This window comes from Triturus cristatus, chromosome 3_2, assembly GCF_964204655.1.
Source record: "Triturus cristatus chromosome 3_2, aTriCri1.1, whole genome shotgun sequence".
Lineage (NCBI taxonomy): Eukaryota > Metazoa > Chordata > Amphibia > Caudata > Salamandridae > Triturus > Triturus cristatus.
This window is the reverse complement of record NC_140584.1, coordinates 616877817-616901384: the sequence shown is the minus strand read 5'-3', so window position 1 is coordinate 616901384 and position 23568 is coordinate 616877817. Positions and strand designations below refer to the sequence as shown.

Here is a 23568-nt window from a genome sequence, read left to right as displayed (position 1 = left end):
GAGCCAGAAAATACAGGTACCTACCTGTGACCGGTGCTCTTTAGAGTACCCCCTGTCTCCATAGCACTACATTGAGTCCCAACCTCTCCTTTGACCTCTGCACCCGGCTGCCCCTGAGCTGCTGAGGGTGCACACTTTTACCTACCTGACACCTGCCTAGTGTAAGTGGTAGAAGCTCGAGACTGAACCACAAAATTGAGTACTTGCATGTAAGTCACTAACCTTGTTTTCCTCCATAGGAATACATTGAACTGTATCACTACATTGCATTGCATATCTTTATCATTGTAAAGTCTAAAACTGATTGACATTTCCAGAAAGCTTTTTTAAAACTATGAAGTATTTACTGCATGTACAAAACCATACTGCATTCTTGAAAAGTATTGCCAGTTGTACAAACTATATATCTTTAGTGCACTAAGTGATTCTTGGTTCTAGTAATAAAATAACAAAGTAACAACTTTTTCTACAACCAGTTGGTCTGGATTCAGTCTTTGAGTATGTGACATGATTTCTTGCCTGAGTGTGTAAAACAAATACTTCGCACTGCCCTCTGATAAGCCTAACTGCTCAGCCCAGCTACCTCTAACTTAAGAGTAAGGTACTATATACTTTAACCTGTGCATACATTTGGGGACTCGCTGGACTCTGTGCACACAATACCTCTTTTTAGTATAGTATATACAGAGCCAGCTTCCTACCGGATGTCTCAGTGAAACTTATTTCACACTTCCTAATTTGTACCCCTCTTGAGCCAATGCACAATTTTCCATTGTGAATCTCGATCTTAAAAATTGTCTTTCTGGTTTTAATATCAGCATGCCGTGTGAGTGAGGTTAATATCCAGCAAGACCAGCTGCGCTGTATCTCCTTTTTTCCAGACAAACTGCTGTTGAGCACCTGAGCTGCATTCCTGTAGAAGGTAGTGATGCAGTTTCATGTCAGACAAGCTTTCACCCTTCAAACATTGTTTGCTTGCCTCATCCCTCAAATGAGGAGATGCTTAATCACTTGGACCCCAAAACTGAACTTTTACATTGACCGTGCCAGCTGCTATGATCAGCTCTTTTTGGGGATCACTTGAGCAGTAAAAGTTAAGGCAGCGTAGAAGGTCACCATGTCCCAATGGTTAGTCCCCTGTATTAACATCTGCTCTGTATTGTGTAAGATGCAGCTTCCAGACAGACTTAGTGCTCATTCTGTTGGAGCCATGGATGCTACCATTGCATTGGCATGTGAAATGCCATTCCGAGATCGATGTCAGGCTGCTACATGGACATCAGTGCACACATTCACATGGCACTATTACCTTGTCAGTCGGGTCCGTTGAGATTGGCATTTTGTTTATTTGGCCTGCTGGACTTATTTTAGCTGAGCCGTTTTAAAGACCCATCACCTTGGGAGGTACTGTTTTGTTACCTAGTCACACAATGTAGAATCTGCGGTTAGAAGTTTGCATTCCATACAAGTTACTTTTCTTTGATAATGCACTTTCTGATGGAATCTCAATCTAACTGCAGATTCTTTACCGCCCTCCCACTTCCCCATTGTTTGGAGGTGTCTCTTTTTAACATCTAAAACGATCCCAAGTTAGGAATCTGCAAAAAGGTACTAACAATTGTCCAGTGTCCGTGTATTGGGGCTCAGAAAGAGATCGGCAAGAAACTGATGTCAGTGTGCAGGGTTGTGCGAATTTAAGGCCCCACTTTGTCACTTCCGAGGCAGTACGGAGCCAGTGAGCTATATGAGAGCATTGTGGGGAAAAGTTTCCAAATCCAGTCTGGCACCTGGGGAGTATTCTAAGGTGAGCAATGCGTTACTTGCGGGGCAGTACAGAGCCAGTGCAGCGCTATATGAGAGCATTGTGGGGAAAAGTTTACAGATTAAGTCTGGCACCTGGGAAGTATTCTAAGGTGAGAAATGTTTGGTTAGAGGTAAATGTTACTGAAGATAAATCACTTGTTAATTGAAAAAAACAAAAGACCACTGAAATTCAGAAGTTTTAGTTTACTGAGCTCACTATAACTTGCACCACCATCATGCCCAGCTTGTGACCTCACATATTGTATCACTTATGATACATTAAATGGCAAAATTGATAGCATCAGCCCTAGAGGCAAGTGTGATTGTTGCTGCTTAAAGTTATATGGTGCTCTTTATTTACAAATCACTAAAGTTTGATGTTCAATTATTACTGATTGTGAAACCAGGTATGGGCTGAGCACACCCGATGTAGGTTGTAGAGGAACTGTTGAGGCATAAAGCCAAAGGCTGTTTTGAAAAAATGTGTAAGAAATGGCAAAGCTTCTGTTGACCAAAGGTTATTCACCAGTGAATATCTGGGACACTCCCCATGTTAAATAGTTGTATTACAGTGCTGTAGACTAATTCTATCTGTTTATAAGTTGTTCCTGTTATTCCTAAAATAAATTTTGCTTACGATTTTGAGGCATTGTTAGTGTCGAATGTAGGGGTGCCCCACTTGTAGGTGGTTTCCTTGCACTGACCTAAGGCTGGCTGTAAGGTAGTGTGCTATGGTGCCTGTTGTAGGAATGTGTGTTTGTGAGAAAGTGCCCTCTTTCTTGCATGGTATGCCCCCACTTTTTGCTGAATTGCTGATGTACTTTGACTGAGTGTGCCGTGGGCTCCTGCCAATCAGGTACCCAGGGCCTGTGTTCCTTCCCTAAAACTGCATTGAAGCCTAAACCCAATTGGCCTCTCTGGCCACAGGTCAGCCCCTGGTAAATGGTACCACAGGTACCCAGGGTACTGTGACCAAGGAAGGCCTCTAAGGGCTGCAGCACTTATTGTGCCACCCTTAGAGAGAGACACACACACACACACACACACACACTTTGTTTTTTTGCGGGCTGAGTGACTTGGTGCAGAACAAAACAGAGTCGACATGGCACACATCCCTGTGTGCCATGCCCACAAACCCCTGCCCTGGCATACATCAGCCACCCCTATAGCTGGGTTCCCTATGCCAGTGGTGAGGGTACGGGTGCATGAGCCCTGTACCCCTAGAGTGCCCAAGTCCATTCCTGGGCCCTGTAAGTGCAGTGTTGCCATTAAGAGTATATGGTGCTGGGAGTTTGTCATTACAAACTCCCCAGCACCATGATGGCTACACCGAAGACTGAAGTTTGGTATCAAACTTCTCATCACATTAAACCCGCACTGATGCCGGTGTGGGATTCCATGTAAAATGCACGACAGAGGGCATCTTAGAGATGCCCCCTACAACTCGACCAACTCCCAGTGACCTGACAGAGTGGCTGCGCAGCCTGCCACCACGGAACATGTTTCTGGACCCCTGGGTCGAGAGCTTGCTGCTCTCAGGGGGGGCCTGAAACAATGCACATCCTGGGATTAGGTGCCAAGCCTCCTCCCCCAGGATGGGCAGGGTTCACGAAGGAGAAGCTTCAAAAGCATGCCGCCTTTGTGAGCTCTCCAGACCATTTGCTGCTTTCAGCAACTGGTCCCCACTGGTTCTACCCCCTACTTTGGGCGGGAGAACCGCAGGAAAAACAAGTGAGGAAGAGAGGTGTGCCCACCTCTGCCAACTCCACCCCTAAGGTGAGGGAAGCGATGTGAAGCACAACCTCGAGTCCCCGTCACCTTGAGGATGGGGGAACACAGCCAACCAGGGACAGGCTCCTACCCCCCTCCCACTGGAGAGTGGCAGAATAGGGGGTGTACCCACCCCAGGGAAGAGACCCATTGGTCCCTGCCCTTTACCTACCTGTAACGCCCCTAAATTTAGTATTTAGGGGCACCCTGAACCTTCCTTCCTCAGATCCAGCAACCACAAGAAACAAGCATTGGCATAGCCAATAGGTCTCGCCTTTGGGACCTTATAAGTGTTTAGCCATGCAACAGTTGCATAACTAAATACTTATAAGGTCCCAAAAAGCGAGACCTATTGGCTATGCCAAGCGCCGTGCGGCCGCGAAAGTGAAAGTGATCGCGATCAAACATCAAAGCGGCCGTGTGGCCGCGAAAGTGAAAGTAATCGCGGTAAAACGCGGCGCACGCGCCCGTGCACATGCACTGTAGCTCTAGGCTGGCCTGGTAGCACTTTTTGGAGCCCTCTGAATAAGTCTCGCCAGACCAGCGCATGCGCTTGGTCAGGCGAGACCTTAAAGAAGAGAAGGACGAGAAGCCGTGCAGAGCTAACAAGAGGACAACGCCCACTGGCTTGGCCCCAGCCCTACAGGCCTGTCTCCCCCTCGACCCTGCTCCTGCAAAACCCAGCATGTCCAGTGGACAGCAACCTCAAAAACCCCGGAGGGCCTGCCTTCACTTTCCAAGCTGTTTTTCCCGTGAACACCGGACGAATTTGAACTGCAGCTTCTGGTGCCAGCCAGGACCTGCGAATCCCGCCCACTCTGCACCGGCCGAACCTGACCCAAGCTCGAGTGGAAAAATACCTCGAAGAGGTCCCTCCCCCCCCGGCGACCCGTGATCCGGCGACCCGTGACCTGCCTCAAGCGTTCTGACAACACCTGTAGCCTCAATCCAGAGGACCTCCCCTACCATGACCAGAGCGGGTAAGAAAATCAGACGTCCCAAGGCACCCCTGAACCCGACGCCCCACGGCCTTGCTTGCCAGCAGACACCAACCGGAGTCCCCCCTATCCTCAATAGGATAACATTGGGCCTCAACACTCTGCACCTGGCCGCCCTAGTGCCACTGGGGGTGCAACAACAGTGCATCACTGACCCTGGGAGACCCCTTAGTCTTGCCCCAGAACCCTAACTTCAAAGACCGAATACTTAACTTGAAACCGATAACCTGTTTTTCCTCATAGGATAACATTGACACTTTTTCTCCCAAAAACTTTCTAAGTGTCGACTTTTGAAAACTAAGAATATTCCTTAAAAGTAGCACAATTAACCTAACCGAATTTCCTCAACTGTTTGCAGGAAAGGCCCCAGTGCTGAACCCAGGTGTCCAGCACAGAGTAAGAAAAGTAACAAAAAGGTAACTTGCCTGTGAATTGAATTTCCTTCATGATAACATTGGGGGTTCTTTGTGAAAATGTTTGTGTCAACTTTTGAAATACAAGAATATTCTTTAAAAATCGTCCAAACTACAAAAACGTAATTACTTACCTGTTTTAAGTAGATGTCCCAGTGCTGAATCTAGGAGTCCAGCACTGGATTCCAAAAGTAACGCAAAAGTAACTTACCTGCTAAGTGAATTTCCTCCTATAGGATAACATTGGTGATTCTATGTGAAAAAGTTTCTAAGTGTCAACTTTTGAAATACAATAATATTCTTTAAAAATCGTTCCTCTAACTAAAACTAATTTACTGAACTGTTTTCAGGAAATGTCCCAGTGCTGAATCTAGGATCCAGCCCTGTGTTGGCAAAAGTAATCTGAAAAAGAATTAATTGCATTTTTCTTAAAAAGCCCATTCATTCGAACGTACTAAATCTGCTAAGTGTTGCAAACTGCTTACTTAAACTGTAACCAAAATCAGTACAAGTTATACTGCAATTTTGAACTGTGTTCATACAAGTAATTTACTACTGCAAAGTATTTATATGCTTACCTGTACCAGGCTTGCTTGGTTCTAGAAATAAAACAGTATATTTTTTATACAAAAACAATTGGCCTAGAGTTCAGTTCTTGAGTGTGTGAATTCATTTGCTGACTGAGTGCGTACATCAGATGCTTAACACTGTCCTCTGATACTGCCTTACTGCTCGACCAAGCTACCACTTTAGAGAGTAAGGTTCTATCTAACTTTAACCTCTGGAGACCCTTGGACTCTATACACACTGTACCTCACTTTGGTGCAGTATATATAGAGCCAGTTTCTTACAGTGTAGTATACTTTACTAAACTGTGGAAGGTGGTACATAAGGCCTGAAAGAAAGTGTCTTTTGAGACGTGAATGTACATGTCAACCTTTTGATTTAAACTTATGGGTCCTGTGAAGTCTTGAAAGTAATCCCACGAAGGTGAATCGAAAATTCATCAGAGTAACATGTTGAATTAAGTCATGTCCTTTGGGATGGTGTCACAAATGACTGCTTAATGTCATCCTTGATGTTAGTCGTCATTTGAGAGATCAGTTAACTTGCAATGAGTGATAAAATACGCGACATCATAAACCGTGCATGGTGGGGCAGAAGTTAGTTAGCACAGGGAATTATAACTCGTGAATTGAGCTTACTGTTATGCACAGTGGGAGGTTGGCCATAGGTTCTGCATCCAGCCCCACTGTGCGTGGCCAAAATTTTGCTGAACACGGCCTCTGGCCATACGCAGTGGGGGGGCTGGCCACATGCCCTGCTCCTAGCACCCCAGGTGCAGACATGCCCATCTTCCTCCCAAGCACCCAATCCACATTGCGTATTATTTTAATGTACATATTTTCACATTATTTGTGGGTACCAAGGTACTCCCACAGTACCAATGCTCAAACATCACCCCCATGGTACCATGTGTTTCAGGACACTGGCACTCCTGTAATAGTGGTTGCAGCAATTTTCTCTAGGTTTTACCCAGCCAATCGAATCTTTTGAAACTGTTGGACTGATTTCATTCCTGGGGTACTGTAATTTTCGGCAGCAGAAAATGCTCTTGGCTAATCAGAGGACCCTATTTTTTAATTCATAGTACCACATGACTCCTGCAGCACCAGCCGTGCAGATATACCCAACTTTTTAACCCTCTCTCATGTCCAACACAAGCACTTCTTGAAACGCAGATTTGTCCCAAATCACAAAAAGCACACTTTCTGTGTAAAGTTCTAACACTGCAGCCGGTAAGGACAGTTTTAAACGAACTCTACTTTACCATTTAAAATAATGGCAAAGCCTAACCCTCCTTTTATAATGTTTACAAGTCACCCCTATGGCAGGCTTAACAAACCCTACGGCAGGGTGCTGGCTATTAAAAAGTGGAACCTGTACTTTGTGTTCCAGCAGTAAAAACCCTCAATTGTAATTTTTATTGTGGAAAGATTTATAATCCCATTGACAAGTACAGAGTTACAGACTGGCACCCCAGCGCTGCTAACTTCTGAATGGGCCTATCAAACGTGGTACTATTTGGTATCAAATTAATCCACGCATTAAATCCGATTTAATGGTTAAATCGAATTTAATGTCATTGGTGGACAAAGAGCAACTCTAGAATATGCCACTTTAGTTGCCCAAGGTTTCCAGTGCTCGTTTACTGATATACACAGGCTTGTCCTGCAGACAGCTTCCTGCCTTCCTGGGGAGACACATGCTAATGACTTCCAGGAAAGGACACAATACAGGCCTGCATAGGTGAGAGGTGTTACCTCCCTCCTGCAGAAAGCCACATGGTTGTTATCCCAAATGCTGTGATAAGCCGCCTTTGAAGGCCAAGTGGGTAACTCTTAGGAGTGGGGCACTCTATTGTTTGTGCAGACATACTGGCATTAGGAACAAGGGAGAAGTCAGTTGTCAAACCGTTTTTTCCATGGGCATGTAGCCCCCTGGTAACCACACCTCTGGGGTGGGTAAGGGGATTTTGCGTGTCGAGAGAGGTGGTCTTCATGTTGGGAGTGGGCAGGATGGTGCATCCTGGGACGGCCAGATGCCACACTTCTCAGGAAGTGGTCATAAGGAAGGAATGAACCAAGTTGCTCATTTGCTACCAACAACATCCTACCCTGAGGGCATTTTCTGAAGATAGATAGGGCATCCAGAACTCAGAGCTTGGCCGACTTTGAAGAGGAACAAAGGACTGACCTGCTGCACAGAGGTACCAGCAAAGAGCCCCATCGAAAACTACACCTGCCCGGCTTGTGAAGAGAGGGAATTGTGTCTGCCATGTCCTGCTCAGGGAGAAGCAATCTCCAGAGCCCAGTCGAGCCAAGAGATTCCAAGGGCCAGCTGACCGGCCTCCTGATCCCAGCACAGGGACACAGCAGCTGAAGAAACCTTCTGGAGCAAGTTGGTATCCCAAGGTCTTCAAGCCTCTATCATCGCCACCATGCAGCACCAAGCCCCGATACACAAAGTTGCACGCCGAGCCTGGGAGTGCTGTTTGAGAGTTGCTTGGACACTCAGAAGGCAAAGTATTGACCCAGGAAGGATTGGTCTGTGACTGCAACACTGGGTTACTGGCAGTCTAGTGGCTACTGGACTTCAGCCAGACTGGAGAGGACCTTGTGGGACGTAGACACTGCATCCAGGACCCCGGCACCATCTTCATGGATCGAGGTGTGTCTTCAGAAAGACCCCATCGACCACGTTGCATCTACACCATCCTTGGAGCATCTGATGCATCCTTCATCCAGTGCATCAGGAGCACATGATTAGAATCCGTTGCAACACAGATAAAGTGTCTGGAACTGCTTGAGGGCTGCTTCTGTGGAGTTAACTGATGTTGAGGAACATGGTGGTCCCACTGACCTGCTGGAGTTGGGTGCCCCTAATATTTCTAACCGACTACATTGATACTTATCTAAGTATTCCTGGAAAAGGTTTCTAAAAGTGTCCAATTTGTTAGCCTTGCTAGGTCTTGGTCACGGTTGAATGAATTTACCATGATTTAATATCTCCGGAACCCTCTGGTGACTTTTTTGTTCTAGTGTCTACATTCTTTAAAAAGTCTATTTTTATAAATAGGTGTTTGATTTCTTCAATGTCGTGTTGATTTCTTCTTCAGTTGTTTTTGTGCTGTTTAAATGCTTTACACCTGTTTCTCTGTGTAAGCCTTGCTGCCCAGGATTGATCTGAGGGTTTGACAGATTAAATCTAAGGGTCCTTCAGGGCTTGGTAAGTGTATGACACGGTGAGGTTGCACAGACAAACCAAATAATGCACCCCATTTCCACACAATTGTATACATGGATCTTCAAGTGCCAGACTCCGGTGCTATCATGCCATAACAATTTCGGGGTTGCATCAGAGACTCCACCCGCCCACCCCCCTGGGCTTTTTTTTTCCCCTCAAACTACATTAATGTCCCGCAGTTTGAGCAACAGACTTGGTGCGCTCCCAGGTTATGTCTCTCGGCTGCAGTTTGAAGCACTTACTACTGTCCCTTATCAGAGGTCTTGCAGTTGCTTTCTTGTAGACTCTACAGAGGATGATGGACACTTTCCAGAGATTGCTCACAGAGCAGCCTCTTAAATCTAGAACCGCTCAGCCTCCTGAGCATGCTACTCTGTCCTCTCTACCCTATTCAACTCCTCTGGACACCCCTCCAGGAACTGTCACATACAACTGGCTCAAAACACAAGAGATGCACATGGTCCGAATGGGTCTTTCCGTATCCTCAACTCGAACAAACTCGGGCAGAAATGTACAAGGCTATTCAGTATGTTGCTCCTCCTGGGGGTCTGCCTCGAGAGGGCAGAATGTTCTAACAAATTAAACAAAGCCTTCAGGGAGCGCGAGGGGATTGAAATCCCCTCAGGCTCCCTGAAGCCTTTTTTCACACCCAGAGCTGTGAACAAAGACACATTGGAATGTTGGCGCTCCGGGCTTATACCAGCCATTATAAGCCGGAGCACTCCATTGTTTTCAATGGAGCTGCCAACATTCCAATGTTCTAATAGTATTTGTCATGACACTGATCTCTTCCCTTTTCAGGCCTTGAAGCATGGATCTCATGCTAAAGTAATGGAAATGCAATTTGATAGAAAGCACCTGTTTAAATCCCTCAATGAATAAAACACTGCAGCAATGCAATACTGTCATGCCCAAACCGGAGGTCCTCCACGTACCAATCAGACTCTGACCTTCAACGAGCCAATGGGGTATATGAAGGCTTTACGATCATTGCCTTCTTGTGACACAATTTTCTGTCAATGCTTCTTTTCCCTCTACCTCTCTGAGAGGAGACTGTTCAGGGCAAACATGGAATCCACCTCTTAGCTCTTTGAGGAGGCAAAGAAGCCCCATCACTTCCCCCATAATACTGGTATCAAGGTCAGTAGGCAGTCAGCTTCTGAAGAAAGTGGGTGCTTCCTGGGAAGCGCTTTAGAGCCTGCAACTCATTTGTATAGGCATCAAGGCTACTGTTGCCACCATTTGTTGAACAAGAAAAAGGTAAATGTTCCATGCCACTATGCTGGATATATACAATCCAAACCACTTCCTACTCCTACAGAATTGCAAGATTGTGACCATGCCTCGGTACTGGACGCAATTCAGTGCAACTGTTGGTTGTGACATTTGGCCTACAGTGTGTATACTTTCATTTCCCTGTTCGGCATACAATTGCTTTTGTTCTCACTGAGAGAACTAGCACTACTAATAAACAATCACTGCCATTTAGCCCCAACTCTGTGCCTTTACTCTTTCCCAAGACTGCCAATAGCCTACTACAATGGTACTCAAACAGCTGCCTGAGTAGGATTTACTTCAAATATTCCCTGCTGTTAACTTTTTTGGTTCATGGGGTAATGAGTACATGGCATTATTTTTGATGGGGGCTGATCTTTATTGCTGGTGTCTCATTGCATTAGATAATCCAATTACTTAGTTTCTGCATTCAACTCTCCAGGGGTACAAAAGTCTAATAGATGAGCAATATTCTAGGTGTAGTTAGAGGTTAGAAATTTAGACATGCCCTCCTGAGAAGCATCGAAATGTAGGTCTATCACTTCATCTAAGAGAGCTTTATTCTAAGCAAGCTGTCACTGATTTGACCTTTGAAGTTTGTCTAAAGATAAACCACAGCCAGCATGCTGGCATGCCTACATTGATTTCCTGATGAATTCAGGAATGGAGAGGTAAGAGAAATAAACAAAGATGTAAATTCCGGGTTCAAAGGAAGGCTAAACAGTCTTGTACTAGCTTCTGTCCTTGATGTTTCAAGTCACAGTAATACATGTTACAGGTTTGTAGAATGTGAAATGGTAAGTTTTTGTTAACAGTTTAAACATATTCCACTAGGCATGCTTCATGGTTAAATTTGTAGAATGTTCTCTTTGAAATTGATGGAAAGTAAAGGGTTGAAGTTAGAACTGTTTGAGGGTCGTATGGGCGATCCAGGCTTATAATGTACATAGTGATCTGCCTCCCTTCTGTTGTGTGGAGGACGTTCCTTTAATTCAGAGGAAGGGTCTCTAAGGACTAAGAGGTCAATAGACGCTACTGGGAATTACTTTTGCAAAAAGGGTGATGGTATTTTTTAATAGCATTTTACCTGAGGGCTTGAAGCCCCAAAGGTGTGATTCAAGATGTCTGGTGAAGAGGTCTTTACTAAAGATTCCAGGTTATACTGTGATTACACTTAATTATCTGAATTATGGTTTCGGGGATTGTTGCTCCTGTGAGAGTATCTGCCCAGGTTGCTATAGTTTACTGTTCACAAAGTTCTCTTCTCGCCAATAATGTTTTACCGCTCCTGGATTCTATAGCCTAAGGCTTTGCCTTTACATCGGCCCCACTTGCACTTTAGTGAGGCTGCTATCATGAGTTTCACTGATGGTCTCCTATGAATCCTGTGACGTGTTATGATCGAATTATAGCCTTAGGCACCCATTCCCCACACCAGGATCTTCCTGCATGCTGTGTATGCTGCCTCAATGTCTCACGCTTCATACTTTCATTATTGTTATTTAGACCTAGTGAAGGATGTTACGGTTCTTATTTTGGCACAGTGTGTGCAGAAATAGATTTTGATGTAGTCATTTTCCCATGAAGGAGTTAGTTTTAGATTGTTGTCTGTCTTTTGAGTTTGCCTTGTGCCTTAAAGTCAAGATTTATTTTGTGTACGTTATAGCGTTCATGGGTGGGCACCTCAGAGTCCAGTGGTTTTAGTGTTTGTTGCTGTGTGGTTTATGATGGAGTAAGAACTGTCTCATTCATAGGATACTCTTGTTGGTATTCCCTTGTAGCCTATTCTTGGATTGCAATATCTGATTCTGTAACCTTTCCTTCACTGTTCAGGACTACTCAGTGACAGGAAAAAAGTGACCCTTGGCACACAGCCAACGGTTCTCCGAACATTTCGCTCACTGTCTACCACAAATGTCTTCGCCTGCTCCGATCGGCCAACTGTTATCTACAGCAGTAACCATAAGCTGGTATTTTCCAACGTCAACTTGAAGGAGGTCAACTACATGTGTCCCTTAAATTCTGATGGTTACCCTGACAGGTGAGTGTGGGCTTCATTTAATTTCCTAGTACAGTTTCTGAGCTTTCTTAAATCTCATTTTTCCCACGTATGTTCATCCTTGGCAGTGACCTCGAGGTCCCTAGCACAAACAGACAATGTGAGTGTCATATCATTCATGTCCAGGGCCCTGAACACAAGTTTAATACCTTCTTAGCTCTTCATTGGCCTTAAACTCCATCATATGCAACCGTTCATGTCCTACATCTGCCCACAGTGACCTCGAACTGGTTTGCTCTATTCTACTTTCCACAAAATGTATTTCACATCAGTGTGCCAAAGGAAGCAAGATCTGTCTCTTCATCGAGACAAACAATGTGTTTCATTAAGTTAAAGATAAAAAGTGAAAAAATGCCTGTCTGTAGGCAGTGTTGTAACAAGAGGCTGTTGCATCAATAGGCGTGGGAAGTAGTGGTACAGGTGGAGCTGCAGCAGCCTCGTAATAAATATACTGAAGTTCAGAAGGTAAATGAGCATTAAAAAGGTCTTTACATTTTGCTTTCATCTTGTCACATTTGCTATGCATTCCAAGGAAGAGGTCAATTGTCAGGCTTATTCTTTTAACTTGTAGATTGGTGTTAACTTTTCTTAATCGGACTATAAAGTATTTTGTAAAGTGAACGATCTGAAAATCATTCTGGGGTACATGGAGTATTAAAGTGTGTAGAATGTCAGATTTTTTTCTAACACAAAACAACATTTAAATAACTGTAAACGAACTGTACAAAAACTTCAAAACGTAGCAGATGGGAAAGCCCAAATGAAGCACGTTTTTTGTAATTCTGAAGTGTGATGGAAATAACGTTTTTAAAATGATCAGAAGAAATCAAGGCACTTTATTTGGTGACAAATATTTGCTGTAACCAGATTTCTATACCTTGTTAACTATATGGGTTTATCACTAAAACTGCATGTCGGTGCAAATTTTGTGGCCACTTGAATGGAAAAAGTTCCATCTGTAAATGACAGTGTGCTACCACACCATGCTTTAGTAATTCATTTGCGACCCTGTGTTCCAAAATGCACCATCTACATTCCACACGTTTACTATTCCTGCTGAATTTGAGTGCCTCATTTGCTACAGCACCACTGTTTGCACCCCTCTTTAAAAACATTTCTGGGATCTTGCACATGCGCTATGATATTCTCGATTTCCATACTTTAATGTGGCTAACCATGAGTAATGAACTAAAGTTACAAGTAAGTAACTTTATTTTGCTACGTAGTGTTTGTAAACTCACACAGTTGTAAACTTTTTTTTCCATTTTATTTAGATTGACCTATTTCAGTCTACAAAATATCCCCTGACGCCATGCTGATGGCAGTCAGCACTGCTACTCAAAAATGAAACCTTATTATAGAGCCAATCTACCTCTTTATGGGAGATGGCCTGATGGTGTGGACCCAAGTTTCTTCATATCAAGACTTCGGATGATGCTACTTTGAAGTAGCTATAGAATCATACAGAGTGTACTGGGTAGACTTGCTTACTCTGCATCATTTAGGAACATGGCATCCTTCATTTCTGTGCACTTATTTATTCACACCAATCTATTTTTTTTTTATCCTTATTTTCAATTTTTATTTGTTTAAACAACCAACATTACAGCATACAATAGATCATTGGTTTCTTGTGCATGACCCCAGAAGTTAACAGGGCACCATCCCAGATTAAGCTGTGATTTCAATGAGAAATGCATTAAAAGCGTCAATTTAGTTCACTACAGGCAGCGGGGGAGGGGGGCACTCATTGCACTTTACCCCTTGGGTCCTCCCCAACTTGGTCCTCCCCCACATCTAGGCCGTTCCCACTGAGCTCAATATCACTCTGGCCGCTCTTACACCCCTGTGTTTAGGGCCAAGCTACACAGTTCACACCACTTCATGAGATCTGCCTGTAGACTATCATCTTTGCGAGTTAACTTCATGCATGTTTCTTCCGCTAGGCCCATTCCCTAACATCTCTTATCCATGTGGGTATATCCAGGCTTCTCTGCCCCATCCAATTTATAGCTGTTCTGCATCTGGCCAGGACCACCATGAGCTGCAGCAGCTTGTACGCGTTTTTTAGGTTTGCATACATGGGCTAGCAAATATTGGATTGGTTCTTCTTGTATGGGGAGACCCATGCTCGTTCGCACCTTTTCTACCACCTGTGCCCGGAAGTGCTGCCTCCCAGGGCACGCACACGCCAAGTGCAGAAAGTCTGCTTCTTCTGCAACACCGCTGAGGCACCTGCCATCATTGTTTTGTGAGATGCGTCGCAACTTCGCCGGGGTGAGGTAGGTGCGGTGTATGAAGTTATAGTTGATCAATTTAAAATTGACATTGCAGGAGACTCTGTGTGTAAGTTCGCAGATAGTCGTCCAAGTACCATCCTCCATTTGCATATTGAGGTCCCTCTCCCATGCTGCTCATGATGAAGGGGATTGAGCAACTGAATCCCATCTCATGGCGATATCATTCTGCCCCCAGAACCGCAGGTAAGGAGCAGATCCAGAGTATTTGTCGGCTGTGGAATTTCTGGGTATTGAGGCCAGATAATTTTCACGATTTCCTGGATCCCTCTATATTGTAGGAAGTGACCCTACCCAAGTGTGAAGTTCTCACAGGCTTGTTCATATGTTAGGAATAACTTACTGGGAGGACATCCCATCCACCTTCCCTCCAGGCCTGAAAGGACATATGGGTACTCGTGTCCCTGATTGGGACCAATATCCAAACGGGTAGCTCTCTGTGTAAAGGCGCATGCCGCAGCACCTTTTCCACAAATTGCTGCCAAATAGTCACAGTTTGCCGCACCAGGTATGGCAAGTCCCCCTCGACTGCCCTCTTCGTCATCAGCGCCACTGGGATGTTCTCTGGGTCAACACGGCCTGCTAGTAGCCTCTGTTCCCAGCTGTCCCAATCCCCCAACCCCTGGTATGCTTGCTGGAGCTGGGGCATAAAGTAGTATAAATTAAAGCGAGGGGCCTCTAGCCCATCCTCCTCATACCTAAGCGTCGGTTAGTGAAAGCTACTCTAAGTCGTCTAGCCCACAGGAGTGAAATAAGAATTGTATTCAACTGCTTGAAGATTCGTGCTGGGACTGAGCAGGGTGAGTTTTGTAGTGCATATAGGCCCCTGGGTAGCATCACCATTTTGGACACTGCGAGTCTACCTATCAGGGACAACGGAAAAGTATTTGCCAGAATGCCACTGAGTGTCTGAGGTCTGTCAGGACCCTATCAAGGTTTAGGGCCATTATTAATTGTGTGTTGTCCAGAGCAATCTGGACCACTAGGTACTGGAAGTGAGCTTGCTCCCATCTGAGTTGTAAGTCTGAAAGGTCCTTCAAATGGCTCGCGGCCATTCCTGGCAAGGGAAATATCAGTGATTTGTCTTGGTGGAGTCGGAGGCCAGAGACCTCCCCGAAGCGCTCGAGGTGATAAGGAGATCTGAAAGAAACACGTTAGTTAGATTCCTCACCTTAGAATATCACCAGGCGTCAGACTGGATCCGGAAGATTTTTCATCAGCAATACCCCTTGCGCGTCGCCAGGCGTCGTCTGCGGCTCCGCGTCCGTCATCGGCGTCGTGCGCCGGAATGACGTCGTCGGAGTACTTAGACGCCGCCCTCGCGCGCTGACGTCAGTTCTTCTTTTTTCCGCGCCAGTAAGCGCAGATCCGGGAGAGCTACCCCTTTAGTCACTTTTTGACTAACTTTTTCGATCCTTTTTGATCTTGTCTCGACTCCGGTGCCGGTAGGATGCCTGGTTTTAAAGCCTGTGCTGACTGTAGCCGCTTGATGTCGGTTACGGACCATCACCGCCGGTGCCTTTACTGCTTGGGCCTCGACCACGACGCGGCGTCGTTTTCGGACTGCAAGGCCCTGACCTCGAAGGCTAGACGGGAGCGGTCCCGTAAGCTTCTCGAGATTCGCCACTCGGCTCCGCGCCCCTCTCTATCCCGGTCCAGGAGGAGGTACAAGGATCGGTCGCGGAGCGGCAGCCGACGTCATCATCGGTCGTCGGGATCCAAGTCTTCGGGTAAGTCGAAGCACTCCAAGAAGTCCAAGAGGCGACACCGATCTTCGGACTCCCCACGCTGGTCGCGCGACTCGGCCGAGGGTCAGGGTGGTTTCACCCCCGCGGCTCCGGTGGAGCCGCAAGCGCCGCGCAAGTCCCCATACCCACCGGTCCCTGGGACTGACGCGACGCCGGCGGAAGTCAGTGCCTTCCTCTCGGCCATGAGGAACCTGGCTCCGCCGTCGACGCCCGCTGGCGCGCCTTCGGGCCCCGCGGACCCGAATGGGCAACCTTGCCTGCCGGCGGCTCCGGCCCCGGCGCCGTCGACGGCTCCGGCCTCGACGCCGCAAGCGCCGAGGGACCCGTTCCCGAGTCCCCGCCGACGCCGGTCGACCTCGTCAAGCCTCCTCCGCCGGCGTCGACACGGGTACCGACTCCGCTCGACGTCGAGCCCCGGTTCAGCCCCGGTCCGGGCCCGGCGCCGATACGGCGTCGATGGACGCCCCGTTCGGCGCCGCTGAAGACACATTTTGTCTATCGCCCGGCTCCGATCCTTCCTCCTGCATACCAGGAATCGGATGATGGGGGCGAATGGGAGGGATCCGAGGATCGTATGGCCGCTCAGGCTCAACTGTCACAGGACTGGGCAGATGAACTGGGGGAGGCCAGTGGTCTGGATACCTCTCCGGACACTGGATTCATCTCTCCTCCTGTGGCTTCGGAGGAGGGTGCTGCTTTCTCTGTGGTGCTGCGGAAGGCGGCCGCAGCCCTTGGGCTCGAGCTACCTGCCGTGGCTGTGAGGACTAACGTCCTCACTGAGGTGCTTCAGTCTGCAGCAAGCTCCACTGAGCCTCTGCTGCCATTCAATGAGGCCCTCACTGACGTTCTGCAGGGCACCTGGGCCAAGCCCTCCACAGTTCCTCCTGTGGATAGGAACGTCGCCAGGCGCCACTGCCCTGCTCCGGGCGACCCCAGTTTTCTGTCCCAACACCCTACCCCTGAGAGCCTGGTTATCCAGACCTCTACCTCCCAATCCTCCTTCCCGACTGCTCCTCCGGACCGGGATTCCAAGATGCTGGAACAGTTCGGCAAAAAGCTGTTCTCCTCCCTTAGCTTGGGTCTGCGGTCTTTGAACACCGCCTGCCTCTTGGACCGTTATTCCCACTCTCTGTGGGATACGGTGGAGGACGTGCTGCCCCTGTGTCCGGAGGAGGTCCAGACACGACTTACCCAGGCTCTGGCCGATGGGAGGGATGCAGCGCGACATGCTATCCGATGTGGGCTTGACACTACGGACTCGCTGGGTAGGGCGATTTCTACCTCAGTGTCTATCCGCTGGAACAGCGGGTCCGGGATATTCAGGCCCTGATTCCCATCTTTCGGCCTCTATCCTGGGTTTCGGTCAGGCTAGTGTTGCGGCTTCTGGGGCTGATGGCCTCCTGCATCCTACTAGTGCATCACGCCAGGCGGCGCATGCGGGCTCTGCAGTGGGACCTGAAGTTTCAGTGGGCCCAGCATCACGGCAACCTGTCCGACCATGTCTTGATCTCGGAGGGCACTGCATGGCAGTTGCAGTGGTGGCTCACAGACCGCGATTGGGTCAAGGGCAAGAGCCTCTCCCTTCCCCAACCGGAGCATGTCGTAGTGACGGATGCGCCCCTCCTGGGATGGGGTGGCCATATGGGAGAGGCGGAGATCAGAGGCCTCTGGTCTCCGGCGGAGTCTCGTCTCCACATCAACCTGTTGGAGTTGAGAGCGATCCGACTTGCACTGAAAGCCTTCCTTCCCTCTGTCAGGGGAGGTGTCGTGCAGGTGTTCACGGACAACACCACCGCCATATGGTATTGCAACAAACAGGGCGGGGTGGGGTCGTGGACCCTTTGTCAGGCTCTGCGCCTCTGGACGTGGCTGGAACACCAGGGCGTCACCCTAGTGGTTCAACATCTGGCGGGCTCTCTGAACGCCAGAGCAGACTAACTCAGCCGCTGGTGCATGATGGATCACGAATGGCGTCTGAACTCTGAAGTGGCGCAAGGTCTCTTTCAGCAGTGGGGAGAGCCTTGGTTAGATCTATTCACCACCGAAGAGAACGCGCAATGTCAGCAGTTCTGCGCGTTGGAATTTCCAAGGTGGCACTCGCTCGGCGACGCTTTTCATCACGAGTGGAGTTGCGGTCTGTTGTACGCCTTTCCGCCTATACCACTTCTGCCCAGAGTGCTGAAGAAGATCAGGCACGACCGGGCCCAAGTCATCTTGGTGGCTCCGGATTGGGCACGAAGGTACTGGTATCCCGAGCTACTCAGTATGTTGACCGATCCTCCGCTACATCTGCCCCTTCGGGAGGATCTTCTGTCGCAGCAGCAGGGGACGGTCCTACACCCGAACCTGTCCAGCCTCCACCTCCATGCGTGGAGATTGAGCGGCGGCAGTTGATGCCATTTGACTTGCCTCCTGAAGTCTGTGATATCATTCTGGCAGCCAGGCGTCCCTCCACAAAGACGGTATACACCTGCCGGTGGAACAAATTTGTGGCATGGTGCACAGCAAAGGCTGTGGATCCCCTTTCCGCCCCTCTTTCTGAGGTTCTCCTCTTTCTTTGGCCCGGCAGGGCTCTGCCCTGGGCACCTTGAAAGGTTATCTCTCTGACTTCTTGCGGCTTCCTGATCAGCCTTCTCTTTTCAAGTCACCTGTAGTTACACGCTTTCTAAAAGGCATTACTCACACGTTCCCTCCTGTCCCTTTTGTAATGCCTCAGTGGGACTTGAATCTTGTTCTCACATTTCTAATGTGCGCTCCCTTTGAGCCTCTTCATAATTGTCCTCTTCGTCTGCTGACGCTTAAGACTGCTTTTCTGGTAGCCATCACCTAGGCTAGACGGGTGCGTGAGCTCCAGGCTTTATCTTCAAAGCCTCCTTTTCTCTCTGTTCATCCGGACAAGGTTGTCCCTCGGCCTCGTCCCTTCTTTCTTCCGAAAGTGGTGACCCCCTTTCATCTTGGGCAGTCTGTCACCTTGCCCACCTTCTTTCCGCCTCCTTCCAAAGAGGAAGAGAGGCTCCACCGTCTGGACCCAAAACGTGCGCTCTCCTTTTATCTGGACCGCACAAAGCAGTTCCGGGTGGACGACCAACTTTTCGTTGGATACGTGGGTGCTAAGAAGGGGAAAGCTGTGCACAAACGGACCATCTCTCGGTGGGTTGTTTTGTGCATCAAAATTTGTTATTCCTTGGCAAAAAAGGACCCTCCTGTTGGGCTGCGCGCCCATTCTACTCGGGCCACAGCGGCTACTACTGCTTTGGGGCGGGGTGTCCCTTTGCAGGACATCTGTCAGGCGGCGACGTGGGCTTCGCTACACACGTTTGCCAGGCATTACTGCCTTGACAGCCAAGTCCGGAGGGATGGCTTCTTTGGCCGTTCTGTCCTCCAGGACTTTCTGGTGTGATCTTGGTTCGCAGACCCACCACCGGGGATGGTATTGCTTGGGTATCTATTCTAAGGTGAGGAATCTAACTAACGGGTTTCTTTCAGATGAACAAGTTACTTACCTTCGGTAACGATGTATCTGTAAGAAACATTAGTTAGTTAGATTCCTCACCGACCCACCCATCCTCCCCGTTCTGCGAACTGACATCTAGGGTTAAGGTTATCCTTTTCAGGCCCCTAGAATTTATTTTTGGCACCAGTGTCGGTCTTTGCATGGCTCTGCGTTCCTGGCGCGGAAAGCTATGTACAAGAACTGACAGCGCGCGAGGGCGGCGTCTAAGTACTCCGACGTCATTCCGGCGCACGACGCCGACGACGGACGCGGTGCCGCAGACGACGCCTAGCGACGCGCAAGGGGTATTGCTGACGAAAAATCTTCCGGATCCAGTCTGACGCCTGGGGATATTCTAAGGTGAGGAATCTAACTAACTGTTTATTACAGATACATCGTTACCGAAGGTAAGTGACTTGTTCTTTAGGTACGGCCACTCGGGGTATGTTAAATAAAAAAGAGCGTTCCCTGCATACAGGGAAACAATAGGAGTCGTATTTCCTACTCTGATACCCCACTGTTCCATCTCAGCTCTAATCTGCACCTCCAGGGGCTAAATTGCCTGGGGGAAGAGGAGGGGCGAAAGCGGGCACGCCTGATGGGTGCCTCGTCCTAGAGTCCATTCTGCGGAGCGAGCCCCTCCCAGACTCACCCGAGGCTCTGTGTACAGTATTTGGACCCAGTGGCAAAACCGGGGTCCGAACCTTATGGCTTTTAGAAACTGTAGGAGGTATCCCCAGTTTATCGTATTGAACGCCTTGGCTAGGTATATTGACACAAGCACCATCTCCTCTTCCCGTTTTTCTACTTCATGCATGACGTGTTGGACGACGCAGGTTCATCGCAGTATTGTGGCCCGGAATGAAGCCGCAGTGATCCTCGTGCACGAGGTGCAGCATCTGAGGTCCCAAGCGGGAAGCAAGGAGCTTACATTCACACCAATTTTAAAGAAAAATATTAATCTCGAACCAGCCACTGCCATTGATAGCCTTTAAAACATCGGAAGCAAGTATCAATGGTGACAGGTACACCTTGAATATTTTTGTTTTTTGTCCTGGAACTGACGCTCCATATTCCAAATAAGGAGTCATAATATTGGCATACTAATGGCAGCAGATTTTCAGATGAAAAACAATGTTTAGACAGCAGCTAATCTTCATCTGTGTTAAACCTTGCATTATTTCACTCAGTAAATTCCTGTATGTAGCTGTAAGGAAATTCCTCTGTTTGTGGCATGTGTAGCTGTAGATAAACACGCTGGGTGTATTTCTGCCTTCTAGTGGTGGGCTCAGCCGGGTACCACACAAAGTAGTCTTTGGAGTCACGAGGTATAGTGGCTCCTCCCTTAGTTGGTAGTTCGCATGGACTTAGACTCCATGGTTAGATTGTTTTGTTCTGTGTACCGGTTTGGACTTGGTTCACAGGACTCTGTGTTGATGCCGCATGCTGACCTCTTGAGTTCTCTGCTCCCGGTCCAGTGCATCGGTTTGTCTTCTCACCGTCATCGACTGCTTCCGTTATGCATCGACTGTTAATCTCTCGCTCACACAGGGCCTCGGCCCCTGATGGGCTGTTTTTCCATGACTCTTGCCTCTGAGAATGGTCACAGCGTAATAGAAAAAACACCCTTTTGATACAGTCCATAGTGCCATTCAAAGTACTTCTTAACAGACCAACACGTCAACTACAATCTGTGCCTGTCCCCGGACCACAACAAAGCCTCCTGCTTTGCCTGACTAGTTTCTCGGTTGAAGACCACCATCCACAATCGCCGACTCGCACGGTGCGCTATGGAACAACAGCGAGAAGATGAGGCTCCTGACCTCTTCAGGGAGGGGATCGAACAGGAGGAAGTTGAGGGGGAACATCTGACTTCGAAGACCCATACCCGAAGCAGACTGCAGCTCGGCGCCGGAGGAGGCATGCAGTGTGTACCACATCACAACAAGGCACTCGCCGCTCCTCCGGGGGCAGGGTTTGAGCCCTCATTCAGTGTGACAACCTGCTTGGCCCCCACTGCTTTCCAGCAATGGCTGGCATCGATATAAAGCTTCAGAGCAAAGTTTGGCTCCAACACTCAACCAACTGTGCAAGACCCAGCCTGCCTCAACGCTGCAGTTCCTTCAGAGCCCACTAGTGGTTTGACATCAGCACTAGGACATTTTGGACCCGAAACAATCCTCTTCGAAAGCAACTATGAGGCCAGTCGCCCATCCACAGCAGATCCAACTGCTAGGGGTTCTCCTTCTACTGCATCTTCAGGAGTAACTGTACTGTCGCCAGTGATGACTGTTTATCCACCCGCACACAGGGGCCGGATTATTGCCAGGCCTCCACGTCATGTTCAGCAATCCTCGAAAGAGGTGTAGGAAGCAGGCTTTTTAAGTAGTGCTCAAAAATGAGGTACCCTATGTAGAATGTTCAGACGGCTTACAGGGCGTAATTGAATGATCTCAAATGCTCTCTTTGTGGTAGCGTGGACGAGCAGTTTAGGCATATCAGAAGGTAGTGCTAAGCATTTGTTATATACAGAGTCAATAAATGAGACACAAACTCAAGAAGAAACTTGAAGCCAATTTATAAAACAAATTATAAAGACTTTCATATAATTTTAGACTCCAAGATTATCATAATTTCATTAGATGTTATCAATTTTGATAGAAACGGCAAGAAATGACAGCTGTCAGACTGGCGACATGAGCCTCGAACGCTGGAATGTTATGCTATGGGAGAAACATTCACTGCATTCATACACTTACAGGGATGTTCTTCTGGACTTGAGGTAAATGGGGTCCAAGGTGCAAGAAGACACCGACAGTTCAAGTTTACCTGCCTTGGAGTGTCTGGTTGCTGTACTGGGTGGTATACTCTAACTCGACACGTTACAGTCAATGGGTAACAGTACCGGTGAGAGAGGCTGGGAATGGGGGACCAGTCTGGCAGAACCCAAGGTGGTGCTCGGCTCTTGCAGGTCTCAGAACCACAGAGAAACAGTCAGTTTACTTGAGCTGGGGAGCTCGGGTCAGTGAGTCAAAGCCTCACTGTTCTTGGTGTACCTGCAGAAGAGGGAAAATGAACACAGCAAGGCCACTCTCAGTGTGGTTAGCTGGTCTCTCTCGAATCCCTCGATGTGCAGGTAAGATTTGGCAGCAGTGGTGTTCTGACTGAATGCAAACAAGCCTTAGTGCTTGCAACTGGCTCTGATACCTCTAGTATCGGTGCTGAACGGCTCCTGAGGGTTCTTGCGTCTCCAAACTTGGTAGCGAGATGGATCAGACCTGGAGCAGGTAAGACCTATGTTCGAGGCATATGAGCTGCAGATTGTACACTTTGCATAGATCGCCATCTGGTGTTGGGCCCGGATGTTTGCAGTTTGTTTTTGTTCTTTGGACAGTCTTTGGAAGTCACGAGTTCGGTGACTCCTCCTTCGGTCCGTACTGCGCATGGGCTTCGGCTCCATCCTCAGATTGTTTTTTTCCGCCATCGGGCTCGGATGTGATACTTCGTGCTCTGGCTTCGAACTTTTCCGGTTCCAGCCTCGACGGAAAATCCTCGTTCATCGAGATTCTTCATCTTCTTCATCTCTCGTAGAGGCACTTTCTCGATTCCACACATCGGCACCGGCCTTCGGGCCCTCCTCGACTCCGGTCCCGGCCGATGGAAAGGACTCCGTTCAAAAAGTGCCCAAAATGTGGGTCTAAATTTCCCCACACCGACCTTCATCAGGTGTGTAACCTTTGCCTCTCTCCAGAACACGAGGCCAGAGACTGCCCCGCGTGCAAGTCTTTTCGATCAAAAAAGACCATTCGGGATCGAAGAGCTCGACGCACCATGGCGCACTCATCGACCTCGGCTCCACCGGACATCTTCGGAGACGACACCGGAGCTTCGGGGCAACAACACAC

The 23568-nt window shown here is 48.2% G+C and overlaps 1 protein-coding gene across 1 annotated transcript in view; it reads left to right on the top strand.

Annotated features, from left to right (window-relative positions):
• Positions 1-23568, top strand: part of DDB1 (damage specific DNA binding protein 1) — a 990203-nt gene that overhangs the window by 536716 nt on the left and 429919 nt on the right. The window contains exon 16 of the mRNA XM_085648506.1: positions 11900-12107. Coding sequence (XP_085504632.1) covers positions 11900-12107 — 208 coding nt within the window. The remainder of the gene's footprint in view (positions 1-11899; positions 12108-23568) is intronic.